The 26,784-nt window shown below is 32.8% G+C and overlaps 1 protein-coding gene across 1 annotated transcript in view; it reads left to right on the top strand.

Annotated features, from left to right (window-relative positions):
* LOC118742778 (cAMP-dependent protein kinase type II regulatory subunit-like) overlaps positions 1–26,784 on the top strand; it is a gene marked incomplete at its 3' end in the record, with an annotated part of 395,139 nt that overhangs the window by 348,508 nt on the left and 19,847 nt on the right. Inside the window, 1 exon segment of the mRNA XM_036475114.1 lies at positions 20,295–20,521. Within this exon segment, the coding sequence (XP_036331007.1) occupies positions 20,311–20,521 (211 nt within the window).

Genomic DNA, 26,784 nt, shown 5'->3' with positions numbered 1-26,784 from the left:
GAAACTTTTCAAACTACCGATAAACTACACTACTTTTAAAATGACCAAAACTTGATCACCAGTTTTGATTTACCAAAGAATACATAAATATATGGCAACTTTTAAAATTGTCTGGAATTTATATGTAGTTTATGAAATTATATCCTGTTTTTAAATTATCCAAAAGTTATGTCCATTTTCAAATTACTAAAAAATCATTTCCATATTTTGAGGAACATTTTGTCTTCAATTTTTAAATAACCAAAAATATGTGTCCGGTTTTCACTTTCAAGTGTTCAAACGTGCAAAAGCTTTGCAAGGCTTCGACAAACCCCGTAGTATTTGTATAGATACATATGTACTTAGCACCTCGCCGTAATTATGCAAATCAAATGTCCGCAAATACTAAACTTGCAATTTCAAAACTTTTCACTTTCAGCTCAACAACATTGAATATTTAATAAACATTCACATTAGAGCAGCCATTTACATTTTACCTGCACCCCACTTCTCCTCATCCTTCGCTTAACTATACACTAACAAATTGTTTTTCATTTTTTGTTTTACGAATTTCATACACATTTAAATTAATTTCCTTCACTTATGCCCGAGTGGGTGGAGCAGGCGGCAGTGTTAATGGTGGCAGTGGTTGGCAGTGGCGGTAGCGGCGCTCCAAACGGAGATGCTCTGCGGCAAAACACCAAAGCAAAAGTAAAATACACCCACATGCATACCTACCTAACTATATATACAAACGTACTTATAACATACAAATGTATGTGGTAAACAACTAAAACCCACTAAAGTGTCTGCTCCTATGCGCGCAGCTCGTTTAAGTGAATGTCTCTACCATCTCTCACGGTTGTAAGCGCCAAGCTAACTTAAGTTGCCGATTGCTTAGCTGGCTGACTGACTGGCTGGTTGGTTGCCATCGGCTATACATGGTTGTACATATATGTACATGTATGTGTGTTTTGCTCGCTTTTACTAAAATCAGGCGAATCGGAAAAACTTTTTCAATTAAATTCATTAATATGCAATGATAAAGCGGTCAGTTGCCGCCTGCATCTCTTTGCCGTTTACGCTTGCACGCAGCTGCGCACACCTATGTACATACCATACCTACATATGTATGTATATTCATATACATATATTTGGGCATTTCCATGGCAGGGATTCATGGAAGCGAAAAATCCAAAATGTTACTTTTCAATAAGTAATAGGGCTAAGTTTTTATAAATATAATAAAAATATTGAGGATATGTCAAATCACTATATTCATTACCCTTAACATAGCTAGAGTTAATTACAAGTAGTGCCTCCCAATTTAAAAAAAAAAATAGTGAAAAAACTTGCTGTAACGCGAGTGACGGTATATAATTCCATGTATCTTTCATATCTCTCTGAATTTCCTTGTAATCTATTTTTGCAAACTACTCTCCATTTAATTCCTAATAATATAAAATAAAATAAAACTAGTTATTTTAAGAACTTTTACATAACAACATTGCTCTAAATCCCTTGTGCCGAATTGTAGTGACGACTAACTTTTAATTTGTATTTAATAAGATATAAGAATTTCATTGGAGATGGTTCGTAAAATATCATTACGTCTATATATTCGAACAAGTAAACTCTTTCGTAAGCCGAAATATGCAAATATAGACTTCTAATATTAAAATTTTACTTCGAATATAACGCGAGTGGAATCACCCATATATATGTACATTAGAGTGGGGCACCTTCCAAAATTTTTCCTTTTACCGAAAGAGGTGCTGGTACCAAACCTTACGTTTCTAAGTATACATTTGGAGGATGCTCACGATGCTCATATTTTACTCTAAAAGTATTGTGTACATTTATTAATCAAACAATTGGTTAAGTAACCTACATAAGAACATTTAAAATTTAAATTTTCTATTAAAATATCACAAGCTTAAGTTGTCATGGCAACAGTATCTTTTTATAAAAATCACCAATATTTTTGCCAGTTTGACAGCGATCTAGTAGCGCACTTCAAGGTCATTGAGCACCCTGTATTGGTTGCAGTAGAAAACTGAAAGTTGGGATAGATAGTACAAATACCAAAACGAAAAAAACTGAGGGGGTGCCCCGTTTTCTAGGATGAAATTTTTTTCCCCCCTACAAAAGTTGGACCACTCTAATATACATACATATGTATGTATGTAAATATATACACATCGCTTTACTTCAATAGGAACACATATTTTCTTCAAGATCTAAGCATATATCTGAATTTTTAGACAGCAGAGAAGTTTCTTTAACCGACTTCAAAAAAGGAGAAGGTTATCAATTCGTCGGAATATATAAATTTTTTTATCTATGTGACCGCATAACTTTGGACCACGTCCACCGATTTCTATAATTATTTTTTTCTTTCTTAAAGGAGCGGTGATACCTCAAAGGTGGTCCCATACTAATTTGGTTTAGATCCGATCATTGGATCATGAAACAATTATCGATAATATTAAATTTTTATATGAGAATCGAAGTCGGTTTTGTTTATTGCTGAAATATGACTTGTATTGATCTCATATTGAAGAGTGATCTCTTTCAAAGAAAGGTGGTGAAAATTGAGATAATGCCACTATTACCTTGGACTTTATTCGGCGTTTTATCAAATTACACGAAAATTTTAGTTATTATTTTGATTCACTTGAATAGGACTAGATTGAACCGAAAAAATTATACCATTCATTTCAATTCTACTAGACAACACTTTTAGTATTGGACACTCGTAAAGGACTTTTGTTATTTCTGTCTAGCTTCTGTGTTCAGGCTCCATTTCATGCTTTTTCCATGTGAAGCTGTCGAAAACATTTGCATTTCCTTGAGTCTTATTTCCAACAGATCGCCTGCAAAGTTCTGGATTCGTGAAGTCCTCCATTTATGCAATTTTTGCAGTTGAAAGTACGCCTGCTGCGCCCATTCTTACTCTGTTATAGTTCTAATTATCCTTTAAATTTTTAAAAAGGTTTTAAGTGCAATTTTAATAACTGTGTTGAACACATAAGGAGCCTACGCATCCTTGTGCCTATTTAAGTGAATCTAAATAATAAGAACAATTTTCGTGTAGTTTGATAAAAAGTGGAATAAAATCCAAAGTAATCAGGGTGTTTTCTTAATTTTCACCACTATTCTTCGAAATTAATCATTTTTCAAAATAAGATCAAAAAAAAAACTTCTCTGATGCTCACAAGTCCAGATATAAGCTTGGATCTTGAGGAAAAGATGTGTACCTATTCAAGTGGAGCGGGCTGTGTATATAGAGTAGCTCATTACTTTTGTTGTTGTTGTAGATATTGCTGTTTGATTGTACGCTGCACGGTGTTTTGCTGTTTTTGTAATTGTCGCGTTGTCGTTACTGTTGTTGACGCTTATGGCATTGATGATGACTTTGCCCGCAAACTTGTTACAGCTGTGGTTAACCAAATAGCCCAGTACACAGTTTAGGATAATGAAAGCGAATTGGAAACTCTGTATTCGTACATATAAATACATTCGTACACATAAACTGCATGCAATAGATATTAAACGTTTTCCGTTTTGTTAATATATGTAAACACCACATACTCGTTTTGAGACATCTTTGGTTTGCAGTGTTTTTTTAAGCTAGGTGCACATAAAAACGCAAAAACAACTCAAAAAACGATATTGATATGGCGATGTCGATTATGAATCAATAACTGTACTGAAAAAGAAATCCCACAATACCGATATAAGGTGACGTAGCAATAAATATAGTAGAATATAATATACGTAGCGATAAAGAAACCGATTATCGATGTTACTAAAAATATCGATTAAAAATGCCACTAAAACCATAACTAAAATTAGCTGAACGATTATAATGCCAATAAAATATCTGGAGCTATATTGGTAATAATAACGCAAGTCTGAATGTGGGGACATAGTGGCAGTTTATAGTTTTTCTTTCGCAGAGTTGAAATTATGACTACCTTCCCTAGCTGGTTTTCTCTAGGCCATATTTGAGGACAAAATTTGTCGATACCTTTTGACACAACCTTTTATCCATACAATAGGTCGTTTAGAGTTAATATCTTCTCCGGAATACTAAAAATTCGCAGAGCAGTCTTTCTATCGTATCAAAAGCGCGATCGAAGTTCACTAATAAAAGAAGACGGTTAGGGTGGTTCACGTGATTGATCATTTGCCCAAAATTTGGTCCCCAGTTGTGTGGTCGGAAAAATGTTGGGCTCTGTCCTTTCTCATGACAAACTAATTTTATTAAATTTCACAAAACAATTTCAAATTACGTACATATTTATGTGTTGTGCTCATTGTGTGACTCCTAAATAAGTCCTCATTCCAAATTTTATATTTTGAACCAATATTTAGATCCAAATAAGAAATTTTACAAATTTTTGCACATGTACCAATCGTGTGATCCGGCCTGGCGTCTCTACTCTAGAGATTGTTCCACAATTATTTACTATGCGATTAACATTTTGTTAGCGGCTGTGGAGAGTGGTAGATATTATTTTCAGGAAACTAAAAGCCATGAGTTTTTGAACGTAGTTTAGAAGAGTGATCCCCAGTCAGTTGCGACACCCTTTATACCTCTTGGTACTCAAGGGTTAAACAATTTTTTTTTTTAAATTTAGTAAATGGTGTGTTGATGAAAATAAATCTACTTATTTAGCCGTTATTAGTTTTGACCAGAAAACCATGCATTTAGACCTTAGTGCACTATATGGAATTGTTTTTTTTTTTTTTTTTGTTAGGTGAAATAGTACGAATGCAAGTTTTAGATATGTGAAAATTCAATAACTTATGCAATTTACTTAATATTTCGTTCGTCTGCTTAGAATATAGTACTTAATTCCTTATCGGAGTACGAAAAGAAACATTGCAACTAATGATTATATAGAGCCCTGACCGCCAAAAAGTCGAAAGCGAAAATTTTTTCAAAATTTTATTTTTGATGCAGAAATGTTCCTAGATAATCTAGATGCAAAATTTTGAAACAAATTTCGCTTACGTCTTTTTGGCAGTTGGGGCCGATATGTTTTGAGATTCGAAATAAAACAACTAATTTTTAAGCAAACTAGTAATTTTTAAGCAAAAAAAAAAACCGACTTCAATTCTCAAGTAAAAATTTAAGAGCACCTTTCATTTCTTCATGACCCATTGATCGGATCTAAATCTAATTAGAATGGGACCACCTCTGAGGTACTACTTTCCTTTAAAAGAAAAATTATAGAAATCAGTTAACGTTGTTCAAAGTTATGTGGCAACAAATGTATGTACTTAAAAAAATATTCGGACGAATTGATAATCACTTCCTTTTTGAAGTCGGTTAGAAATACAACCGTCTTCATATAATAAGTAAGGAGTGCCGTTTGTTTCTTCATGATGCAATCATCAGACCACCCTTGGGCTACCACCTTGCCGCTAAAAAAGAATAATCGGAATCGGTTTAAGTGGGTCCAAATTATCCGAATGGGATTTCAAAATGTCAAAGGCGACTTGAGCGCACATTTTTAACAAGCTAAACTAATTTTTTGAAATATGTTTAATTTAGGTGGCGAGCTGTGATGAACTGGTCATAGCTGGTCGTTATGACTAAGTCTTTTTGTTCACAGCTGCAGACCTATATATAAACAAAAGCCAAAAGGTCAAAATCTCACTTCACCAAACTCCAATTAATTCTGTCAAAATCTTTTCGTTCTACCATCGCCAATCAGTTTCCATACTAAATTACAACTACTTTTATTAAACTTATACCAAATATTTCATAAGCAAAGACCGTTTAAAAGTGGAAACGAATTTCTCAGTGCCGAGAACCTTCCTTCAGCACCACCATCGAACTGCCCCTACATACCTGCCTTCAAATGTGCATAAATCCATTTTAAAAGTTTTGATGATCATTGCGCTGACAGCTGGTGGCTGGTAGTCATTTAACTTTCTGCTAAACTCAATATCATACATTAACTAAAGCATACCCACAAAGACGGCGCTAAACTTAAAAGCCAACGCACTCAATATTCTGGCAGTGGTCTAAGATATGTACATATATGTATAGACAGCGAGCCGGCGCGATATCGCCAGCAACTTTGAGTATTCTTTGAAAGGCACTTCGTATTCAAGTCATCAACAAAACATAGCATTTCAGCAAATAACCACTGGCAATTCGGTGAACATTTCTGCACAAACAAATTGGCTTATTTGCAGAACTTTTTCAGGTAGTACAAAGTTCTGAAATCCTCTCAACATTTCAATGAAATGAAAATAGTTTCCTCTGCTGGTGGTAATAATTATAATTAAGTGCAGTACAAAAATGATCACATACATTTGTACCCATAGCCAGTTATACCAGTATTATATACATACATAAGTACATTTATAACTATGTACGTATCGGTTAATGAAGCTATTTTTGTAGTTGTGAAGTGTGCATATTTCACCGTTGCTACAGCTGCCGGCTATAACAGTGAATTGCTGATTGATTTTGTGAAAAGTTAATTTGAATTTGCGGTGAAAATACGAGTATACGTACGTAGTTACGTATACGCAGCGTTGTAACCACGCAAACATACATAAATATGTATATGTATGTATTTGCATTAAAAACTGGCCAGCAGTGCTGTTGTGCGTTTGTTTTTCTATTTATTTATGGATGGGCTAAAATTTTAAAATTAATTTTGCTTCCGAAATATTTTTATTAACCTAATAAGTAACTAATAATAATCATAAAAGGTTTATTTAGATTTCGCATAACATCACTCATAGCTGGTCAGCGAATTTGCGCGTGTAAAATGCAATTGAATTAATAGAAATTTAGTTTATATTTATTTAAATACATAGAATAGCAATTTTCCTAATTTAAATTTGTATTTATGTCCAAGGATTTCATGTGCAAGTGAGGGCTAAATACATACAATTTTTTGGCCATTCAAAAACTGGATATAATTTTTGATAATTAAAAATCTGGACATACATTTTTAGTAATTTCATGGCTGGACCTAATTTTTTGGCCATTCTGAAAATACATGTAATATACATAGATGATTTAATTGCCATAAATTTTTGTCCAGTTTTCAACTTACCAAAATTGTATGTCTACTTTTTAATTTACCATAAATGTATCAGTCCAAAAACGTATATCCAGTTTAAAAATTACTAAACAGTTATTTCCAGTTTTAATTGGTTCAAGATTTACATCCGGATTTTTAATTACTAAAAACGTATGTCAAAGTTTTTTAATTTCCAAAAAATACCTCCAGCATTTATTTTATGAAAAAGTATAGCCAATTTTTAAATTATTAACAACTTGTATCAAGTTTTAAATTAAAAACAAAATGTATGTCCAGTTTTTAAAGTAACAAAAAAGTAATAAAGTTTCAATTATCCAAAAATATATGTGTGTATGCTACACTCTTAAGTGCCTAATATAGTATGTCCAGTTTTTAAAGTATTAAATAATAATTATGCACAGTTTTACTGGCAAAAAAATTATGTTCAGTTTTTTATCTCTGAAAAAATTATGGACAGTTTTAAAAAAACTATAAATTCATGACCTGTTTTTTAGTTATGAAAAATGCTTATTAATTTTTTTAATTTCTATAAATTTGTGTTCAGTTTTTTTAGCAGCAAATACTTTTTTAACATGACCAAAATTTATGTCCAATTTTGAAAGTGTCGAAAAATTTATAAAAGGCAGTTTCTAACTCCCGAAAATTTATATATGTATTTTTAAGCGAACAAATATTCATGTCCACTTTTTAGTTTCTCAAAAATGTATGTAGTATGTATGTGCGCTGTTTAGATGGCCAAACTTTCGAATTCCCTAAATCTTGTGTCCAGTTTTCCAATTGTCAAAAATGTATGTATATTTTTTCAATGAAGTACGCCAGCTGTCAGTTAGGCAGTTATCAGTCACTCTTCACACGCTAATTAGCTCTTCTGTTCACAGATGCTTTCCACGCAGCTTAAAAATATTTTCACAACAGATTCATTAAGATTCTTATATGTATGTCTAACTTGAAAAAAAAACGGATTCCTGAAATGTCGAATTATTCCTTAACTAAGCTTTTAAAAAATGTGTGTGTACTGAAATTCTTCCATTCTAAACCTAAGCGCGAAATGCATAAAATATTTTTCTCCTACTTAAATTTCTTGTTGTCACCAAATATTTTGAAGTTTTTGTTTATAAATTATCTAAAAAACCTAAAAAATTTGATTACACATAATAGCTTGCATCAGAATCTGCTTGACATGAAACATGAGTTCATACAGTGAGTTACCATGAAACATATTTAACTCCCGCAATATAAAAACATTAAGAAAAAAAACGAAGCATAAAATGCAATAATAATGACTAAAGGGTTGGTACTCGTGTTACACAAGCTTCTGCAATGAGCCATACAAATTACTTGCACGACTACTCAGACGCCCAGCTACGCCGACAACGACAACGACAACAACAGACAAACAACTCGTTTATGGACAAGTAGTACTTATAGCACTCATTACTAAACGACAAGTGGTGCTCGCAATTTGGTATCTAACGACGCTGCGTCTCAAATCCAGACAGCCACCGCCGCTCAACGGGCTACTGTTTCACTTCGGCAACCAAATATGTACTCGCGTGTACAAAAAATAAAAACACTAAATCGTAAAAAAAAACAGTAATGTGTAAGCATCAATTTGCATTGTAATCTGATGCCCCAAAGGTGTCTTTTGTTGTTGTTGGTGCGTAACACTATTAACAAACAATGAAGGTGTTGACAGCGTTTTGCGCATGCATCTGTGCCTTTAGGTATTTATGTTATAATTTTTAACTTTTTTTTTTCTATTTTGCTCATTTATTTTGTTTCACTTTCGGCGCGAATTGCGATCAGTCACGTACGCTTTTACATTAGGGTGCATCACTCTCCAAGCAAAATAAAATAAATCGGTACTCTTTTTCCCTCGGAATTGTAAGATTTATTATATTTTTTGAGACTTCTGCCAGTGAGAAGTCAGCTGAACCGATTTGAAGCTCCGCAAATCGAGTTTTGTATACATAAAATTAGATTTTAAAATAGTTTTCCCAAAAACATCACCTCTGATGGTAGCAGAGTTTAAGCTGAGGTGATTTTTTGCTAAAGTTATTTTAAAAACTAACTGTATGTATGTATAAAATAAATCGATTTTTGGAGGTACTTTTAATTAAAAAAATTTGATAGAATATAATAATATGTATTTATAATTCCGGTGAAAAACCCGCAATGTTTTTTGGCGAGACACCCTATTGTACACACATATGTATGTATGTATGTATGTACGCCATTAGGAGGCTAGTGAAGTGTGAACAGTTTTGTGGCTCGTCCAAAGAGGAATTTTGAGCTGCATTTTAGAAGGCAAAATAATAATTGAATTTTGACGCCACATTGCTTAACAAATGTTAACAGCCGTCAAAACATGAAAAACAACATATATCAAATATACATGCACATGCTTTTGAATACTTGTTTGTAATCGTAAATAAACAGCAAAAATAAAAAACTAAACCGAGTAGTGGAGGAAAAATGATGCATGCGAAATTTTTATATTTTATTACATGAATTAAGCCAAAAACCATTTATCGGATTAATAAGCGTTAAACGTGAAATTAATTTTATTTCAAAGTAAAAATATTAGCAGTTTTCATTTTGGCGCCACATTTTTCTACTGAAATTTTTGCGAATGTTGAAATTTTATTTTGGTACATATGATAGAGCCATTTGTGTATGTATGTACATTAGAGTAGTCCAGAAATGCACGTGAAAAAGTAAAGTTGGAATTTTTATGCTCTCACCCCCTAGGATTGTTCTATAGAGAAAAAATATGTATACCCATATTTTTGTATTTTATATGAGAAAAACCCCAACTCTTCGTACAAATGGTATAGAAGAATTTTTGAAAATCAATATTTTTCGATCGGCAAACTCTGCTTCTCTTCAAGAGATTCCCAATAACAATACCCAGTTATTTATTTAACCAATTTTTTCTTAGTGACCATATTTCATAGGTTCGCCAACACCCCCAGAAAATGGCAGAAAATGAAATGGGGGGGGGATAAATAAAAAATCTTTGGTATTAAAAAATGGTTAAATAAAATATTGGGTATTGTTAGTGAAAGTCTCCTGAAGAGAACCGGAGTTTTCCAATCCAAAACTATTGTTTTTCGAGAATTCTATACCATTTCTACGAAGCGTTAAGTTTTTGCCCCATAAAAAATACAATGAAAATTTTGAGCGCTTTGATCTTCCTCAAAATATTTTTTATTTCAAAATAAAAATTTTTATTCAAAAAATTACTTCTTTTATAAGCTGTCTTTAGAAAACTGCAAATTTTTTATTTATGAAGCAATTTTCTTAATTTTTCCTGTATTCAACTTTTCATACACTTAACGTTCAACCCTTTTCCATTTGTGAGTGTAAATTCATAAGAAAGGGTATTAAGAGTAAATTAAGAAAAGAAGAAAAAAATGTACTTTGATAACAAAAAGAAAAAATGTTATCGTATGGTAGCTGTTTAACGGTTGTCATTTACTTGAGGACAGAATGTATTCTTAATTAAAGCAATTTCCAGTTGCCAGTAAGCGCTAACGTTTAAAAAATTTTGAGTTATTTGAGGTTTGGTACTCGAAAACCAAAGAAAATAATTTCAGTGCGCTTAGAAAGGCGATAGAAGCCGAAACACTAAGCGCACAAGATTGTGAAAGAGTTCGCAAACTCGATTTTCAGTTCAGTGCACAAAATTTAAGTCCATGAGGTTCAAATTATTGAATATTTTAGTTTTACAATAGATTTAACCCTTCGTCTGACACATGAGCCCAGCCAGGCCTTCTCCATTTTCAAATTACAGAAAAGGTACTTTAAATATAGCTAGAGGCTTGAAATTTCAGGTAGCTTACTAAAGTTTAGTGAACTTTTAATTGGCATTAGGCCAATCCTTGCCATATTTCAAATTTCTTCTTTCCTAAGTGAAAGTAGATCATACAAGATTGTATCGAAATTGGACAACGTTTACTATTTTTGTCCGCATCTTATTATACATGGGTCTGGATCTCGTCCGTAATTTCGTATAGTTGCCTCCACACCCAACAGTTGTCTATTTGGATGCTCCTTGCGGTACCGGCTGACCGACCAGAAACGTCAATATCGAACAATCGTCAGCGTAGGAGATCAGAGCAACTCACTCCTGTGGCTAGAGAAGGTACGAGACATACAAGTTAAAGAGAGGCGGGGATGGGATTTCATCATTTAAAAGTAAACATTTTTTTAACGAATTTTCAAGAATATCTATAACCTATTTGTTTTGCTTGAACCATAGTTGAAGGGAGATTTCAGTTGACGAAGAATGCCTCATAAATAGTATGTATACATATAACACACTTCAATGCAAAAAACAAAACGCCTCCACTTGTAGATACTAAAAGTAAAATATGACAATGAAAATTGCATACAAATTCTCAAATAGCTTTGAAACTTAAACACAGAGCATTGTTAGTAGAGATCACATTTCTATAAGCAAATTCGACTTGATATGAATAGATAAGAGTACACGAAATTCGATCGAAATTGGTATGCAATTGACGCATTGACAAACAAGAAAACAACAAAGTTAGCAAGCAGGCGAGCAAGCACGCACGCTCGCCACGCACCCTATCCCGCATGAGTAAAACAGTTTGACACGTTTGCGGACACAACGTCAATAACAATCGAAAATACAATAATAGTAAGTACTTTTATTCCGCTCATGTTGTTTTTGTTGTAGTAATCGCCCTTGGTCCCCCACAATGACAATGACAATCAACCAGTACATACTTACTCGTACTATGTATGTATATTGTGGCCATGACAATCGAATTGCATAGTAAAGAGCTATGCGAAAAGTTGCATAAATACATATGTACGTATGTATGTATATATGTATGTATATTAGACTGCATCACTCCCCATATACAAACAAAAAATCGATACTGTTTTTCCACCGGAATTATAAAATCTATCGATTTTATTTTAAGACTTTCACCTAAATATTTCGGACCGATTTGAAATTTCTTCCAAAAATTTAATTGAAAACAGAGTTTTTTTTTCAAATATATTTTGCAAAAAATCACCTTAGATGACAAAACAGTTTAAGCTTAAAAACTTTGCATGAAAATATTAAAAAAGCAAATTTCAACGGAATCACAATAATGCAATAAAAAGTGCATACATATGAACATACTTTGATATGGGCGATTCCGGCGAAAAGTCTACCTCGAAGAATTTGAAAAAGCACTAAAACCCAAGAAAAATCCCGGTTTTTCTCAAAAAAATAAAAAAAAATTTTATTAGAGGATTTAATGGACTTTATATGCATTCAAAATTTTATGCCGATTCAAATTAATAAAAATTAATGTTTCTTGCTCGGCGGTCGAATTTATTATGTTTTCTATAAATTCAAATATTTTCGTCCTTATTTTCTAATTTGCAGCTATGTCCAGCGTTGCCGTTCCGCTTCGATTTACGCTATTTAAATATTAATTTTTCTTCTTTTTGCTTAACAAGATATGATTTTCCTTTTTAAAGTGTCTTATTGCATCCACCGGCGCATAGTCAAAAATCTTTTTGTGTAGAAAAAAAGCCTCACACTCCCTCGATAACTCCGTTTTAAGAAGGTTCGTTATTAATTTTACTGTTAGGAGATGCTGGTGCTTTGTTTAATATTCGTAAAAAATGTAACAAATTTAGCCTAAACTAAAGGGCAAAAGATCGATTCCTGGTCCCAGCAACATGGACATTTTTGTAGGCAGTGGCAAATTACCGTATGTAATTCTGGCATGATTGAAAGTGCTGCCATATATTTTTTTGTCGCTTATGATTGTCATTTTGCCATGATTTTATTTCCATTTTTATAAAGTTCCTTGCGAAACTTCCGATTGCCTTAAATTTAACTTCCATTTTTGTTTCAGATTTACAGTTTTAGTGTATTCAAACTAAGAAAAAAAACACCAACTCAAAACTTTTCGCGTTTTGTATTAAAAAAAGCACCAAATTTAGTACGAAAAGCACTAAGTGGCAACAGTGTTTTTTTGCCAAAAAATGGTCTTATAAGGTGGCGCCAGAGTTGAGATACATATTTCGAAAAACCGTATTTATGCGCTGATTTGTTTCACTTGTTTATTTGAAAGGTAGTAAGACATATTTAGATTTGCAAAAAATGGAACCGCTGGAGGCGCTGATGTCAAAATAAAAACTACGTTCGACATAAAATGCATGTTTTCTTCCCGTTAAAAATTATTCGAAGAACAATATTAACAAAACTTGTTCAATCAATAGTAATTTTAGTAACGTAACGCCAGTTAACGTCATTTCAGATAATTCAGCTGATTAAACATAAAGCAGAACATATTTAAACATTTAAAAACTTGTACACTGAACCAAAAATCCATCTCTGGCTCAAAGAAAAACTTTCCTTACTTTAAGGTAGAAAATTCTTCCGAATGAGTAAAAAATTCTACCGAATGCGTAATTTTTCTTTGGAATGTGTAAAAACGTACACGAAAATATGGAACCGTGGATGTAATCTATCATTTTGAAGAAATGTTGGGCATGAAAAGAGGATAAAACTCCTTTAGTGCTGTTTCGTTCCCATTTTTCCTCGTTTTGATTGCTGTTTTTCTTCAATTAAGAGACGTTTTTTTTTTGGGTGTCTTGCCCAATTCGCAGAGTCTTGCAATTTTGTAATCGTTGTCAAAATCCACTTCTGTTTTTTGTAACATAACGCCTGCGCGTATGCTTACTAATATCTTTAAATCGTTACTACCAATAGTTTTAATTTTTTTACACAATAAGGGGCAATTTAATTGGTATGCATTTCTAAATAAACCTTTTTAAAATTTTGATTTTTTCATTTGTTTAAATTTTTTCATACAAGTGTCACGTAACGCCAGATTGGAAACACCCATATAGTACATATGTATGTACATATGTAAGGATGTTAATTTTTTCGCTTTCTACGATCCCGGGATTTTCGGGGTGTCGTTAACACAATATCACAATAGATATTCATTAATTTTCAACAACTTAAATCGAAAAATTGCTTCTATCTATCCTACCATAAAATAAATAATAAATAAATGGGTTTTTTTTTATTTAAAGTGGCGTTTTTATTTTTCTCCCCGACGGCAGGATTTATTTTAAAGGACTTTTTAATTTCAAAGATATGATTAATTCGAAAAAATTTTCTAAAAAATTCAATGCAATGCAGAATAAAAATATGGGTACCAAATAAAAAAGGAAATTTCTTTAGAATTTAAAAAAAAAATAACATTTTTTTGGATACACAACGACGAATAGGTAATTTTTTAGGTTAGAAGGACGAAATTCAAAGATGTCCTTAACATATAACTTTTACAAAAACAAATATAACGATATTTCGATAAAATTTTAAAGCACATTTTCAATACTCGAGATACCGGGATGCCGGGATTAACATTCCTAGTACATATCCACATATGTATGTATGCTTGACATTTGTCAAATGCAACGACGGCTAGTGGGGAATAATCCTGGTGTGTAAGGCAATCTAATCGAACTTTACCACATTTATGTATATACATACATGCTTATGCACATATGTATATAATCCTATGCATACAAATGTATACACATAATATGTACAATGTACATATTAAGTAGTTGCACTAACTCGTACAGTGTACATTTGTCCAAAGCATACATATGCGTGTAAATATCAATCAAGTAGAAAACTAGAAAAGCCAGTTAAACATTTAGACAGCCACTGTTGAAAAGCCGGCATAGACAGTTATTTGAATCGACAGTTAGTTGGCTGACAAGTCAAGTCACAGACAGTTAGTAAGACGCACTCTGCGTCACAATGCAAACACAATGCACAAAAGCACATACGAGTGGTACTAATATATGTATATATACACATATGTATGTATGTATGTAAATAGTTACTCATACGTTTAAGTGTACTAAATAAGCCTTAAACGATATTCAGAGTGTATATGGAGTAGTGTAAACAAGCAGATCGTTGACGATTTGGCGATTTGGGAGTTCGGTAAGCTACAGTAAGAATAAATCCATTATTAATATATGCACAAATGCTCCGAAATTCTATATGTATAGGTACATACATATGTATATGTGATATATACATAATTGGGGAAATCTCTTAAGACCGGGGACATTTTGCGTACTAGCATATTGTTGCCGCCACAAAGCAGCTGCACTGGCAAGTGCTCTTTCTATACCTTGGTTAATACTACTTATATGTGTAAATATCAGAAAATAGTTATTCATAACGAAACTAACGGTTTAAATAACTAGTTTACTAGTTAAAGTCGAGAAAATCAGAAAATTTCTAGTGCAACTCGCACAAAATCCACTTATTATTAAGGTATAACTTCATGAGCGGCCAGACCTAAAGCTTGGGGTTTTCAGAAGTTTATTTGTAGGTTCTGAAGAATAAAATGACAGGCATTAAACAAATGTGCCAGTTACCAAATGCCGAAAAAAAGCTGCTCACAACTGTAGCTGAATTCCGGGTTTTTTTTTATAAAAAGCGTGAATTTTCTTATGGTAGTCGTTGAGCGGTACTTAATTTACATTTGTGGGTATAAAGTATACTTCTTTACTACTCCAGAAGAAGAATCCTAGGTTAAATTCATAAGCCCTGGTATAATATTTTATGTTTGTGTACTTGGGTCTGTGCAAAATATGCTCACATCTAAAAATTATTTTCTCTCATTTAGCCAAAGGGGCGTGGCACCTCCCATACAAACGGAATTTTTCATACTGCATATTTCTGGAAGTATTTGTGGTAGAGTACTGTAACTTGGTATGGGGATATATGAAATCAATACCATACTCATGGAAAAAATGTGCGTTCTTGTAAATGGAGCCCGTGCCACCTTCCATACAGAATAGAATTTCTTATACTATCACCTGTTAAAACGTCCAGCTGTTGGGGTCTTTGGAGAGAAGTATTCTACGCTAGATATACGGCCCTGTCCATGTGGTCGACGGGTACCAAAGAAGATGGCATGACGAACCGTATGAGCTTTCTAACGATATGGACATAGTAAAGCAAAAAAAAAAAAAAATACGACGATTGCACTGGCTTGGCCATGTTGTGCGTGTGGATAACGATGCTTCAGTGAAAATATTCTTCGACTCGGTACCAATCGGCGGCTGACATCGAAAGCAAGGGCGCCCACGAACAAAACGGAATGGCCAAGTGCATAAACTTCATGCAAGCTTATAAAGTGCTCGAAAACGACCTATCCTATCCTCCTTGAAATTAACGGTAGGATAATTCCGAATAAACCAGTTGATTCGTATCGACCATGCCGTCTGTCTATGCTTTTACTCAACTAAGTATGTAAGTTATTTAATTTTTTTTTTAAGCTTTCCCAATTTAAGTCAACGAAATGGTAACCACTTCAAATCAAACAAATTGTTGTTGAGCACGTTCCGTCACATTAATGCTTAATAACCACTTGTCTAGCTGTACTTATGGAAATGTCTGTATGTATCTGCATTAGGGTGGTCCAAAAAAAGTAAAGTCGGAATTTTAATCAAAAAATATTTAGAGGTCGCTCAAAGTGATCGGAGTTTTCCATGTATTTTTCGTAGGAATGGTATAGAGTTCTTGAAAATGAATATTTTTCGATCGGAAAACTCTGGTTCTCTTCAGAAATTTTCCAATAATAATACCCAAGTGCATCTTTAACCATTTTTTATTACTAACGATTTTTTATTGGTCTCCCATTGCATTTTCTGGGATTTTTGGCAGACCTATAAAATATTGTTACTATGAGGAAATCGTCCAATAAACAATTGGGTATTATTAATGGGAGTGTCCTGAAGAGAAGCATAGTTTTCCGTACGCAAAGTATTTATTTTCAAGAATTCTATACCATTTCCACGAAAAGTTGTTTTTCCCCATATAAAATACATGGAAAACTTTGAGCGACCTCTAAATATTTTTTGATTTGCAAATAAAAAATAGAGGTAGGTATATTTTTTCGGTATACAACAAAAATAAAAATTCCGACTACTTTTTCACATACATTTCTGGACGACCCTAATGTACATATCAATGCAAATATATTTAGTATGCGTTTGAATGGATGTATGTATACATGCACGTAGGCAGCGTTGCCAAAAGCTTTCTCTGATAATCCGTCAATTTACCCTAAAAAAATCGTCAAAACGTCAAATTTTTGTTTATTTTACTTTTACAACAAAATAAAAAATACAAACGAAATTGCAGGCAATGAGCCGTATGCAAAAAAAAACAAGCAATTGCGTTTTCTTAAAATTGCATACCTTTCATTTAAATTTATTGTAACAAATTGAGTAGGTTTTATGCATACGGCCCAATAAATATCGCCACACATTACAAAACCAAATGGAACCCAATTTTCATATGGATTAATAAAAGTGGATTTGTAATTATCAACAACAATTTAAAACACAACTGCTTTAAAATAGTTGAAATCCACTGATTTGAAGTTTTTGAAGATTTTGATGCAGTTATAAAGTAGTGGTCTTCACACCGAGCTTGGTACTCGGTAGCTCGGTGTTCGAAAAATTTTCCCCATTTATTTTTTGTTTTGTGTAAAATTATTTTGTTATCGGTTTACTGATTAACGAATTATCGTGAAGGAAGCTTGATAATTTTTCTGGTAGTTGGTAAACTGCAATCAGCTGTTCGATATTTATTCAATTTTAAATCCGCCCGCTGCCGAAACGCATAACGCATGTGAGTATGTAGTTAACCAGTTTTCATCTAAAAAATGTTTACATACATAAATATGTAATTTAGTGAAAAAAACTAAAATAAAAAATCGTCATTACGAAGGAAAAATCGTCAGAACGTCATTGAGCTAAAAAAAAAACGTCAAAATGACGACGAAATCGTCAATTCGGCAACGCTGCAAGTAGGTGCTCACTGTTCCTCGAGGCGCTTCCGCTGCTTGACGCATAAAAATAAATTGATTGAGGAACAGCAAATCGCGCTTTTGAGGTCAGTGGCTGTTGGTGGCAGTTGGCACTTGTCTATATTTGCTAACTATTTATTTACATACATGCGTAAATGTTTATACATAAATACATATGTATGTGCTTACGTATGTATGTCGTTTAACAACTATACACCACAAATGGAAGTGTGTCTACGCACCCGCCGAGCTATTTTGTGAATAAAGTAATGGCGGCATTACCGCCTTCGCTACAACTTGAGTCCAGATGTTCTAAAGTAGCGGATGGACGCTCTATAATTAAGCAGATTACGTACATGGTGCACTCATACATACACACATAGAGGGCCGTAAGCAGGCTTTTTTTTCGGGGGGAGTCTAGCAAAATATTTTTTTTTTACTTTCACTTTTATTTCAAGATATTTTGATTAAAAGAAAAATACTGATAAAAATAAGATATTTCACACAAACAACAAAAAATATAAACGATAATCGCGTTTGCCTGAAAATTTTAAAATGCACTTAGTGGCATTGTGCTACTATGATAGCACGGCTGAGTAATCACAGTCAACTTATGCACAGTAGGCTGCATTACTCCCCATACAAAAAAAAAAACGGTACTGTTTTTCCCCTTCAATTATAAAATCTATTATATTTTCAGACTTCCACCAAAATGTGTCGCAAAAAGGTCAAGATTTACGTGAGCTGGACCGCTTTGAAAATACCTCCAAAAATTGAGTTTTTTATTAACAAAAACAGTTTTTTTAATATTTTTTAAAAAATTACCTCAGATGACTAAAAATTTTAAGCTTAAAAAGTTTGCATAAATACATATATTTAAAAAAACTCTACGGAATCATAATAATGAGATTTTTGATAACTTGAATAACTCAGCCAAAACCTTAGCAATTTAGACTTATGAGCAGGAAACGGATTTCCAGGACATAAAAACTTATAAAAAAGGCAAAATAAAATAACGAAATAGGCTAGAAAAGGCAAAATAAAATACCAAAATAGCCAGGAAAAGGCACTACAATACGAAAAAAGGAAAAAGAAGGTAAAAACCGAAAAATAATCAAAAAACACATTTATTTTCCAAATATTTATTTTACAAGTAAAAATATTTAAACAAAAAATAATAATGTTTTCATATTATGAAAAACTTGTACTTTGAATCTGTGACTATTTTTTCTTTTCGAGTTTTTATTCACAAAATTTTACTCTCAATAGTTGTAGTAACATTGAACCACAAGATGCATTTGGAATTTTTCTGCCAGCATTTTCATTACATTTTTTCGAAGAAAATCCAGAAATAAGGTCTTTTTCCTTGCCTCTTACAATTAAAGGCTCACGTAAATCTTAATATTTTTCCGAAATATTTTGGGAAAAGTCTTAAAATATACTAGGTTTGGTAATCCCGCCGGAAAAGCCGCAACTGTTTTTATGATGCAGACTAATCTACAGTAGTCCAAAAAATTATAGCTGCACCAAATTCTAACAAGTTTTAAAATATTATTTTTGTTGCTATTTAATTTAGGTTAGTTTTTTATAGTTCATTCTTTAACAACATCCGTATAAATACAAGTTTAAAAGCAGTGTCACACAATTGGGTATTTGCCAAAATTTGGTGCAAATCGTATCCCAATTGTGTGAATACCCAAATATTTTTCTTTATCCCAATCACGAATATTAATTTGTTGAAATTTTTCAATATAATCAATATAACATCGCAGTAGTTTACCAATCTTTTGACTACAAACAAAAATACCTACAACCCCCCTCCCCCCTTCCTAAATACGGCGTTGCATACATACATATGTATGTAGTACATACCCAGTACGAAAAGAAACTAGTTTAAATATTGATGTTCAACCAGTTTTTTACCCACCAAAACTAATTGAAGATCTGATTTTCTTCCTTGGAACGAACTGTTTATTTTAACATGGCAATGTCCTAGGAAGCAGTCAATTATCCGACTGTGCATTTGAAGTCAACTATTTTAAAATGCATTTGGCTTACAGCACTGCAATGTCAGTATGTTTCGTTTGAACACGCTTTCGCTCTGCACTTCACAGATGCTTATTCATATTTCCAAGCCACAAAAAAATAAAGATTATTATCTGGAAGCTAACAAGTAACAACATTTCACAAATCATTTAATACTTACGAATCCATGCAAGTGGTCTAAAGTTTCTTGTCAAAAATTTCTATAACTTCGTCTTCTTTGTTATTTCTTGCTTCATCTTCAATTGACTTTTTTAATTCGTTGCTTTAATTTTTTATTCTGTCTTTTTTTTTGCAGGTGCAAATTAGAAAATATGTCGACCGATACAAAGCAGCGAATTCAGGTGCCCGAAGCGCTGAGGGAAGTACTCTTAGAGTTCTCAATAGCATATCTGCTCGAACAGCCTGGCGATGTGGTGGATTATGCAGTACAGTATTTCAATAAATTGCAGTCAAATCGTCAGGCAGCAGCAAATTTCTATCGACCAGAATCGCCAGAAAGCAGTATCATATCACAAGAAGAAGGTAAGTGAAGGAAACTAAATATGTAACTAGGCCCATTATGATGGGGATTTCATAAGGCCTCAGCATGCATAAGCTGGTGGTTGTACCTTACGCTAGAGACACACATCATGGTATGGTATCAATATTATGTTCTATACCCCACGTGTGTCGCTCTCATACTGCAAACCATTGTAGTTGCTACGTTGCAACCAGGGTTGTTGCGAATATTCGCATTCACAACCGTGGAGCTTCCGCATTAATTTTAACATTCGCATTCCCTTTCGCAATTCGCATTCGCAATAATCAATGCGGAGCTTTTGCGAATGCGAATGTGGTGCAAGTGCACCGATAAAACGTGTATGTGGCAAACAAAATGACAAATTGTAGCTAATATTTTTGCCTGTTGTCGTGTGGGAGTATTTGTGTAACAAAACTGGCCAAATGTCATATTTATCAATTTTGATAAAAATGTTTTTAAACTTATTATTTCTTAAGCTTTATAACCGAGCTATCAATGGGCAGTCAAACAAGTTTATTTTTAACCAAAATTTTAAAAACAGTAAGTTTGTGTACTTGTCGGGCAATATTTTGTTCATAGAGAAAAAATTTTGTGGTCAAACTGATTCTCAAATAATAAAAAAGTTATATGTAGGCCGGACCTTTAATTAGATAAGAATTACGTAACTATCTGCGTTTCAAATGCTTATAAAAAACGGGGTGCTTTTTTTAAAAAATATTTTTCTGATCCGATTCGGCTGGCAGCCATGATTTTGAAAACAGAATTTTGTTCAAAATCACAAATATTTCAAACCGGTCGCAGAAGAAGAAAGTAGTAAAAATGAATTACAAAAACTAAAATCGAAAAACTCTGATGCAGTTACAGATTCCCCAAATTCTAAAAAATCCAAAGGAATGAGAACGAAGAATTCTTTTTAAAAAGCTTTAGAACAACCTGACATATGTATCTGGTTTATCTTCTAAGCGCTGTTCAAACAACGATCTCGCCAATTCCATCCGCATTCGAATCCGCATCCGCAAATGTTAGCTGTTAAGTAGATATTCGCATCCGCATTCACATCCGCAGATGTCTAAAATTCCACATTCGCAGCATCCCTAGTTGCAACGGCTAACTACAATATTGGTATTGTAATTTTTATACCACATGTGACACCCAGGCATTACTGAAGCGAGTTAAGACCGAATCGTAAGCTACACCATAATTGTTCACTGAGATATAAAACAGAGGTAGGCAGCTTCGGCAGAGCTTTTTTGTAGTGTGCGTGCAATTGATGTTACTGTGTGCGTGCGAACAAGTCCCCAGTGGGAAAAGGTAATCTATAGGAATGCAAAAGGTAATGGATAGCCCCTCTAACCTAAGCACGAAAAGATGCAAGAATTTCTCCACAGCGTTGTCATGCGAAAGTAATGTGTCGCATGTCGCTTTACGAAACTATAAATAGAATAAAAAAATAAAGATACAGATAAAAAACAAAGTCCGTGCCACAGGTTTTGAACCCGTTCAAACCACCAAAAAATTTTACCAGTTTTCGATTTGCGAAAAATTCATGAGAAATATTTTAATTATCAAAAAAATGTTACCAGTTTTTTGCCAAATACTATTGAGCAGGTTTTAAGCCGCCACAAACGTCAGTCTAATTTTTGATTTGCCTAAAATTTATGTCGAGTTTTTACAGAACCAAAAAATTATGTCCAATTTCAGGAATAACCAAAATGTTTGTCTAGCCTTTGTTTTTCAACAAAAATTTTGTCCAGTCTGTAAATTACCAAAATATGGCCAGTTCTTGATTCACCAAGTTGGTACTTATGTTAAGTTAAAAAAAAAATTATGTCCAGTTTTTGTTTTTCCAAAAATGTATGTATATTCAGTTTTTACATGTGTAAATTTAAAATGTATAAAATTTTAAATAACCAAAATTTTTGCCAAGTTTTTAAAATAAGAAAACATTATGACCAGCTATTAGATAGACAATATCTGTGTCTAGTGTTAGAATTACTAAAAAAAAAATTAAGGTTCTTGATTCACCAACAATGTATGTCCAGTTTTTAAATCTCAGATAGGAGATGATCAGTTTTTATTTGCCAAGATTTTATGTCCAGTTTGAACTTTTAAGCGTTTAATTGAACGAAGGTCATTTGAGATTTTTATCTAGCCGTTGCACGTTATTACAAGATAACTACATATGCATTTTTGTCATTCAATTAAGGCAAAACGTTTAGTTAACTTGCGTGTTGTTATACCGAATTTCCACTAGGCATTGAAATGACAAAAAATGTATGCCATTTAAAAAAATGCCATGTGGAAATGAACTTAATGCCAATTTTTTTAACGTAATGACACGAATATTTTTTTTGATGCCCAACTTTGTCATTTGTTATTTTTGCCGTTTAATGCCTAGCGGAAATCCACCATTAGAGTTGGACTTTTTTTCGCTTTCAATGGAGACTAATGCCGGATTTTCACTGGCCATTAAATGACACACAAATTTTACGATAAATTTTGGCATTAAAAAACCGGTGTCATTATATTGAAAATAAAACTCGTTTACTCTGTTTCCTCATGCCATTTCGCCATTTTGTGTTTTTCAATACAATGCCCGAGTAAAATTGTGAGCAAATATGTCGACAAATTTTGTTCTTGAATTATGGCGAACTGAAAACTAGGGTCCACTTAACATTATACTTTCTCATTCTTAATGCACAAAAACTGTTAAATTTTGCATATTTCTACAAACTTTATATATGCATAGATTTTTCGTACTTGGGCAAAAACTTCTATTGTCTTTTCGCCTTTCCATTCCGGAATACTGTGAATGTCATGGCCTTCGCACGGAAATGCGGCATTACGGTTCGTCTCCCTTAATTTGGTTTACTTGCATACCAAAATGCCAACATACGTACATAAATACATATCGCTTATTTGTTGGAAGAATGTCATATCTGGAAAAAACAATATTTTTTAAAATTTGCTTTAAAGGTTTTGGTTAGGATTTCCGCACTTAACAAAATAAATAATAACTAAAAAATTTTACGATTGATACAATTTTAAAATTCAATACAGAAGGCTGACGACTATTTATGCTTACGTAATTCTCAAATTCACCACCTCTCGCCAGATATTATTCAATCTGCTCAGTTTTCGCCCTGAAGGCGTCGTTATATTTAGAAAATGTTTAGCGAGTTCCAAAAGACAGTGTTTGAATCTTTCAATTTATTTGAAAGCTCACGACGTACATTTTCACAAAAGAAAGAACCCAGATACATATCCGTTTATCATTAGTGGTCAAAAACAAAAGGCATTTCTCCCACAAACTTTTAAGCAATCTCTGTTCGCCGTGCCACAATCTAAAAGAAATCAAAGAGCATATCATTTTCACTGCTTCCTCTTGGATTGCTAAATGCATGGGTAGCAAATTCAATAAATCGTTAAGTATCTATGCACACTGTCCTTTGTAGTCCGTTTAACATAGAAGCTATGGTGTTAACTGCATTTATACGTCACAATACTAAATCACTGGGTATAACCACAGTGTAGACAGTAAATAAAAAAATTGGTTTGTTTTTAAACAATGAAATCTAAAAATCAAAAGAAAATTATATGAGAAGATATAAAATAATAGCACTAAAAAAGAACAAAATATGCTTCTAAACATTAAATGAATTAAAAAAAAACTATTTTAAAATAATAACATTTAAAAATTCAATTAAAATAAGCAAAATATGAAAGATATAAAAATTCAATGTCTCTGTAAATTAAAATATTAAGAAAATATACATATGTATATGTAAAAAAGCAAAAAGAAAATAAGTTCCTAAAAATTAAATGATTATTACAAATGTTTCTTTTTAAAGAAAATAAAATCTAAAATTAAAATATTAAATTTAAAATAGGAAAAAAAATCAAAAAGAAAAATAAAATAAAAATAGTTCTTAAAAGTTAAATGAAATAAAAAAGTATTTCTCTTTAAAATAAAACAAAAAAAGTAAAAAAAATTGTTTTCTTTTTAAAACAATGACATCAAAAAATTAAAAGAAAATTATATTAGAAAATTTAAAAAATAGCACTAAAAAAGAACAAAATATGTTTCTAAACATTAAATGAATTAAAATTATGTGTTTCCTTTTAAAATAATAAAATGTAAAAATTAAATTTAAAAAAAGAAAAATAAGAGAATGAAATGTTTCCGTAAATCAAAAAATTAAGAAAATATACATATATGTACCTACATATATAATATATATATTTTAAAATTAATTAAATCTAAAAATTTAAAGAAAATTTCATTAAAAATAAATAAAAAATAAAATCTGATGCCCGAGGACTCGACCTAGAATCTCTTAAACGACCAGCCACAGCCTGAGCCAGACTTGTTTTGTCAAGCTATGTAAACGCAAAGTACTTAGCACCAAATTCTACTTAAGTTTCCCCGAAACTTTCTACGAAAACTGTCAGAGAATTATTTACCTTTAGCTCGACGTCAGTTCGTCAGCTTTCCATTTAGACTCTAGATTCTAGAGCTATTAATAGATAATTCACATTCACTTGCTAAGCCCCTCGATATATCAATATTAAAGGCAGACTGCAGGGCAATGGAGACCCCAATTCCTCGCGACTCAATATTTAATTTCAAGCAAAAGTATTTATTTTAAATTAATAAAAGCATTCCTCACCTCTAGTTATTTTTTCCTAAACTTAAGAGGAACTTCTAAACACATCGTACAAAATTAGTTCCCCTTCACTTTAACAAACAGAACTTGCGTTATTTCGTTATTTTTTTTTTTTGTTTTTTTCGCTTCCATTACTCATTGATTTTATTTAATAATTTTTTCTTTTTCTTGTTTTTGTTGACAAATTAAAAAATTGTGTTTACCACCCGGTCAAGTGGCATTTATGATGGCTTTCGTTCAAAATATATGTATGTATGTACATACATAAGTATGTAGACATAGCTTATTACGTGTCAAGTTGCTTTTATTTACTCCCAAGCATGTTGTTGCTATTTGTGTTATTTTTCTTTTATTTTTAGTATCCTTTATACAGTATTTATAACTACTTAAATTGTTGCTGTTGTTGCTACTGTTGTCTTTACGCTCGATCGAACTTGGTCAAAAGCGCTTCACACAAACTTTTGACCCGCTTTGTCTCCCGTCTTAGGGCCACTTCCCTCTGTGGCCGATTGCAAACGAATAGTATGAGTTTCACCATAATTTTTGCTGAGATTAATTTGCCCATTGCAACGACGTCACAGCTGTTGTTTGTGCAGCTCTTGATTTCGTTGTTGTTGCTGTTATCATTATTGTTGTTAATTTACTTTGTGACAGCAGCTGTCAACATTGTGGAGGTTGGTTGGTTGTTGTGCTCCTCTTAAGGGGCTGACTTAATGCGAACGAGTTGGCTCATTAAAAAACTATTAATTACTCGCTCGCCTTCAACTGCGGCGATTGTGGTTGGCGATGTTGATGATGACAGGTGTTGTTGTGATTTGAAACCTAAGCTGAATCGATAATTTCAAAAAATTTGTTAGAGATTTATATTTGCTTGTTTTTCATCGTTGCTTGTAAGCAATTTTTGCACTAATATTAACACCGTTTTGTGGCATTCCTTTTTTTAAGATTTTTAATTTGATATTATCCATGTGTGCCATCCATTCATAACAGTGACGCTGAATTCTTAGTGGGAAACGGGGGTAATATTCGGGCTGAAATTTTTGTTAACCCTAAGGGTGCGTACACACGTGAAGCGGCGCCGAGCCGAGCGAAGTAAAGCTTTCAAATTTCTGTTCCTGTGTGAGAGTGTTCATATAGAAAGCTTTTTCGAAAGCGTTTCGCAGCCGAAATCAAAGCTGATTTTTATTTTGAAATTTTTATTTGATTTTCGACGCCATTGCGCTGCTGGGAATAAAGAATCCTACGAAATTCGTATTTTTAATAAATCTATTGAAGGCTAATAAAGAAAAATGTCAGCTGTTTTTCATTGTCTGTTAGTTTTTCGCGGTTTCTGCTGGTTTGATAACAAACTATTTCTGTGTAAACACGTTTCGTCTTAAATAAATTAAATATAATCAGCCCCATTGCGAGTGTCATGTCGAATACAAGTCGTTTTTGAGAGTCGAAAAGTACATAGCATTGCCTAAAAACTCGGTTCGAATATTAGGCCCTATTATGGTTGTCGACTTCGACGTCGATGTAATTTTTTCATCAAAAAAATAGCCATCGTAAGTTCAACTCTAGTTACGCTTACTTAATATCCACAGAGATATAGAAAT

This window comes from Rhagoletis pomonella, unplaced genomic scaffold, assembly GCF_013731165.1.
Source record: "Rhagoletis pomonella isolate Grant_MI unplaced genomic scaffold, Rhpom_1.0 Rhpom_scaffold_00007, whole genome shotgun sequence".
In the NCBI taxonomy this organism is placed as follows: Eukaryota; Metazoa; Arthropoda; class Insecta; order Diptera; family Tephritidae; genus Rhagoletis; species Rhagoletis pomonella.
This window is presented reverse-complemented; position numbering and strand designations above follow the sequence as displayed.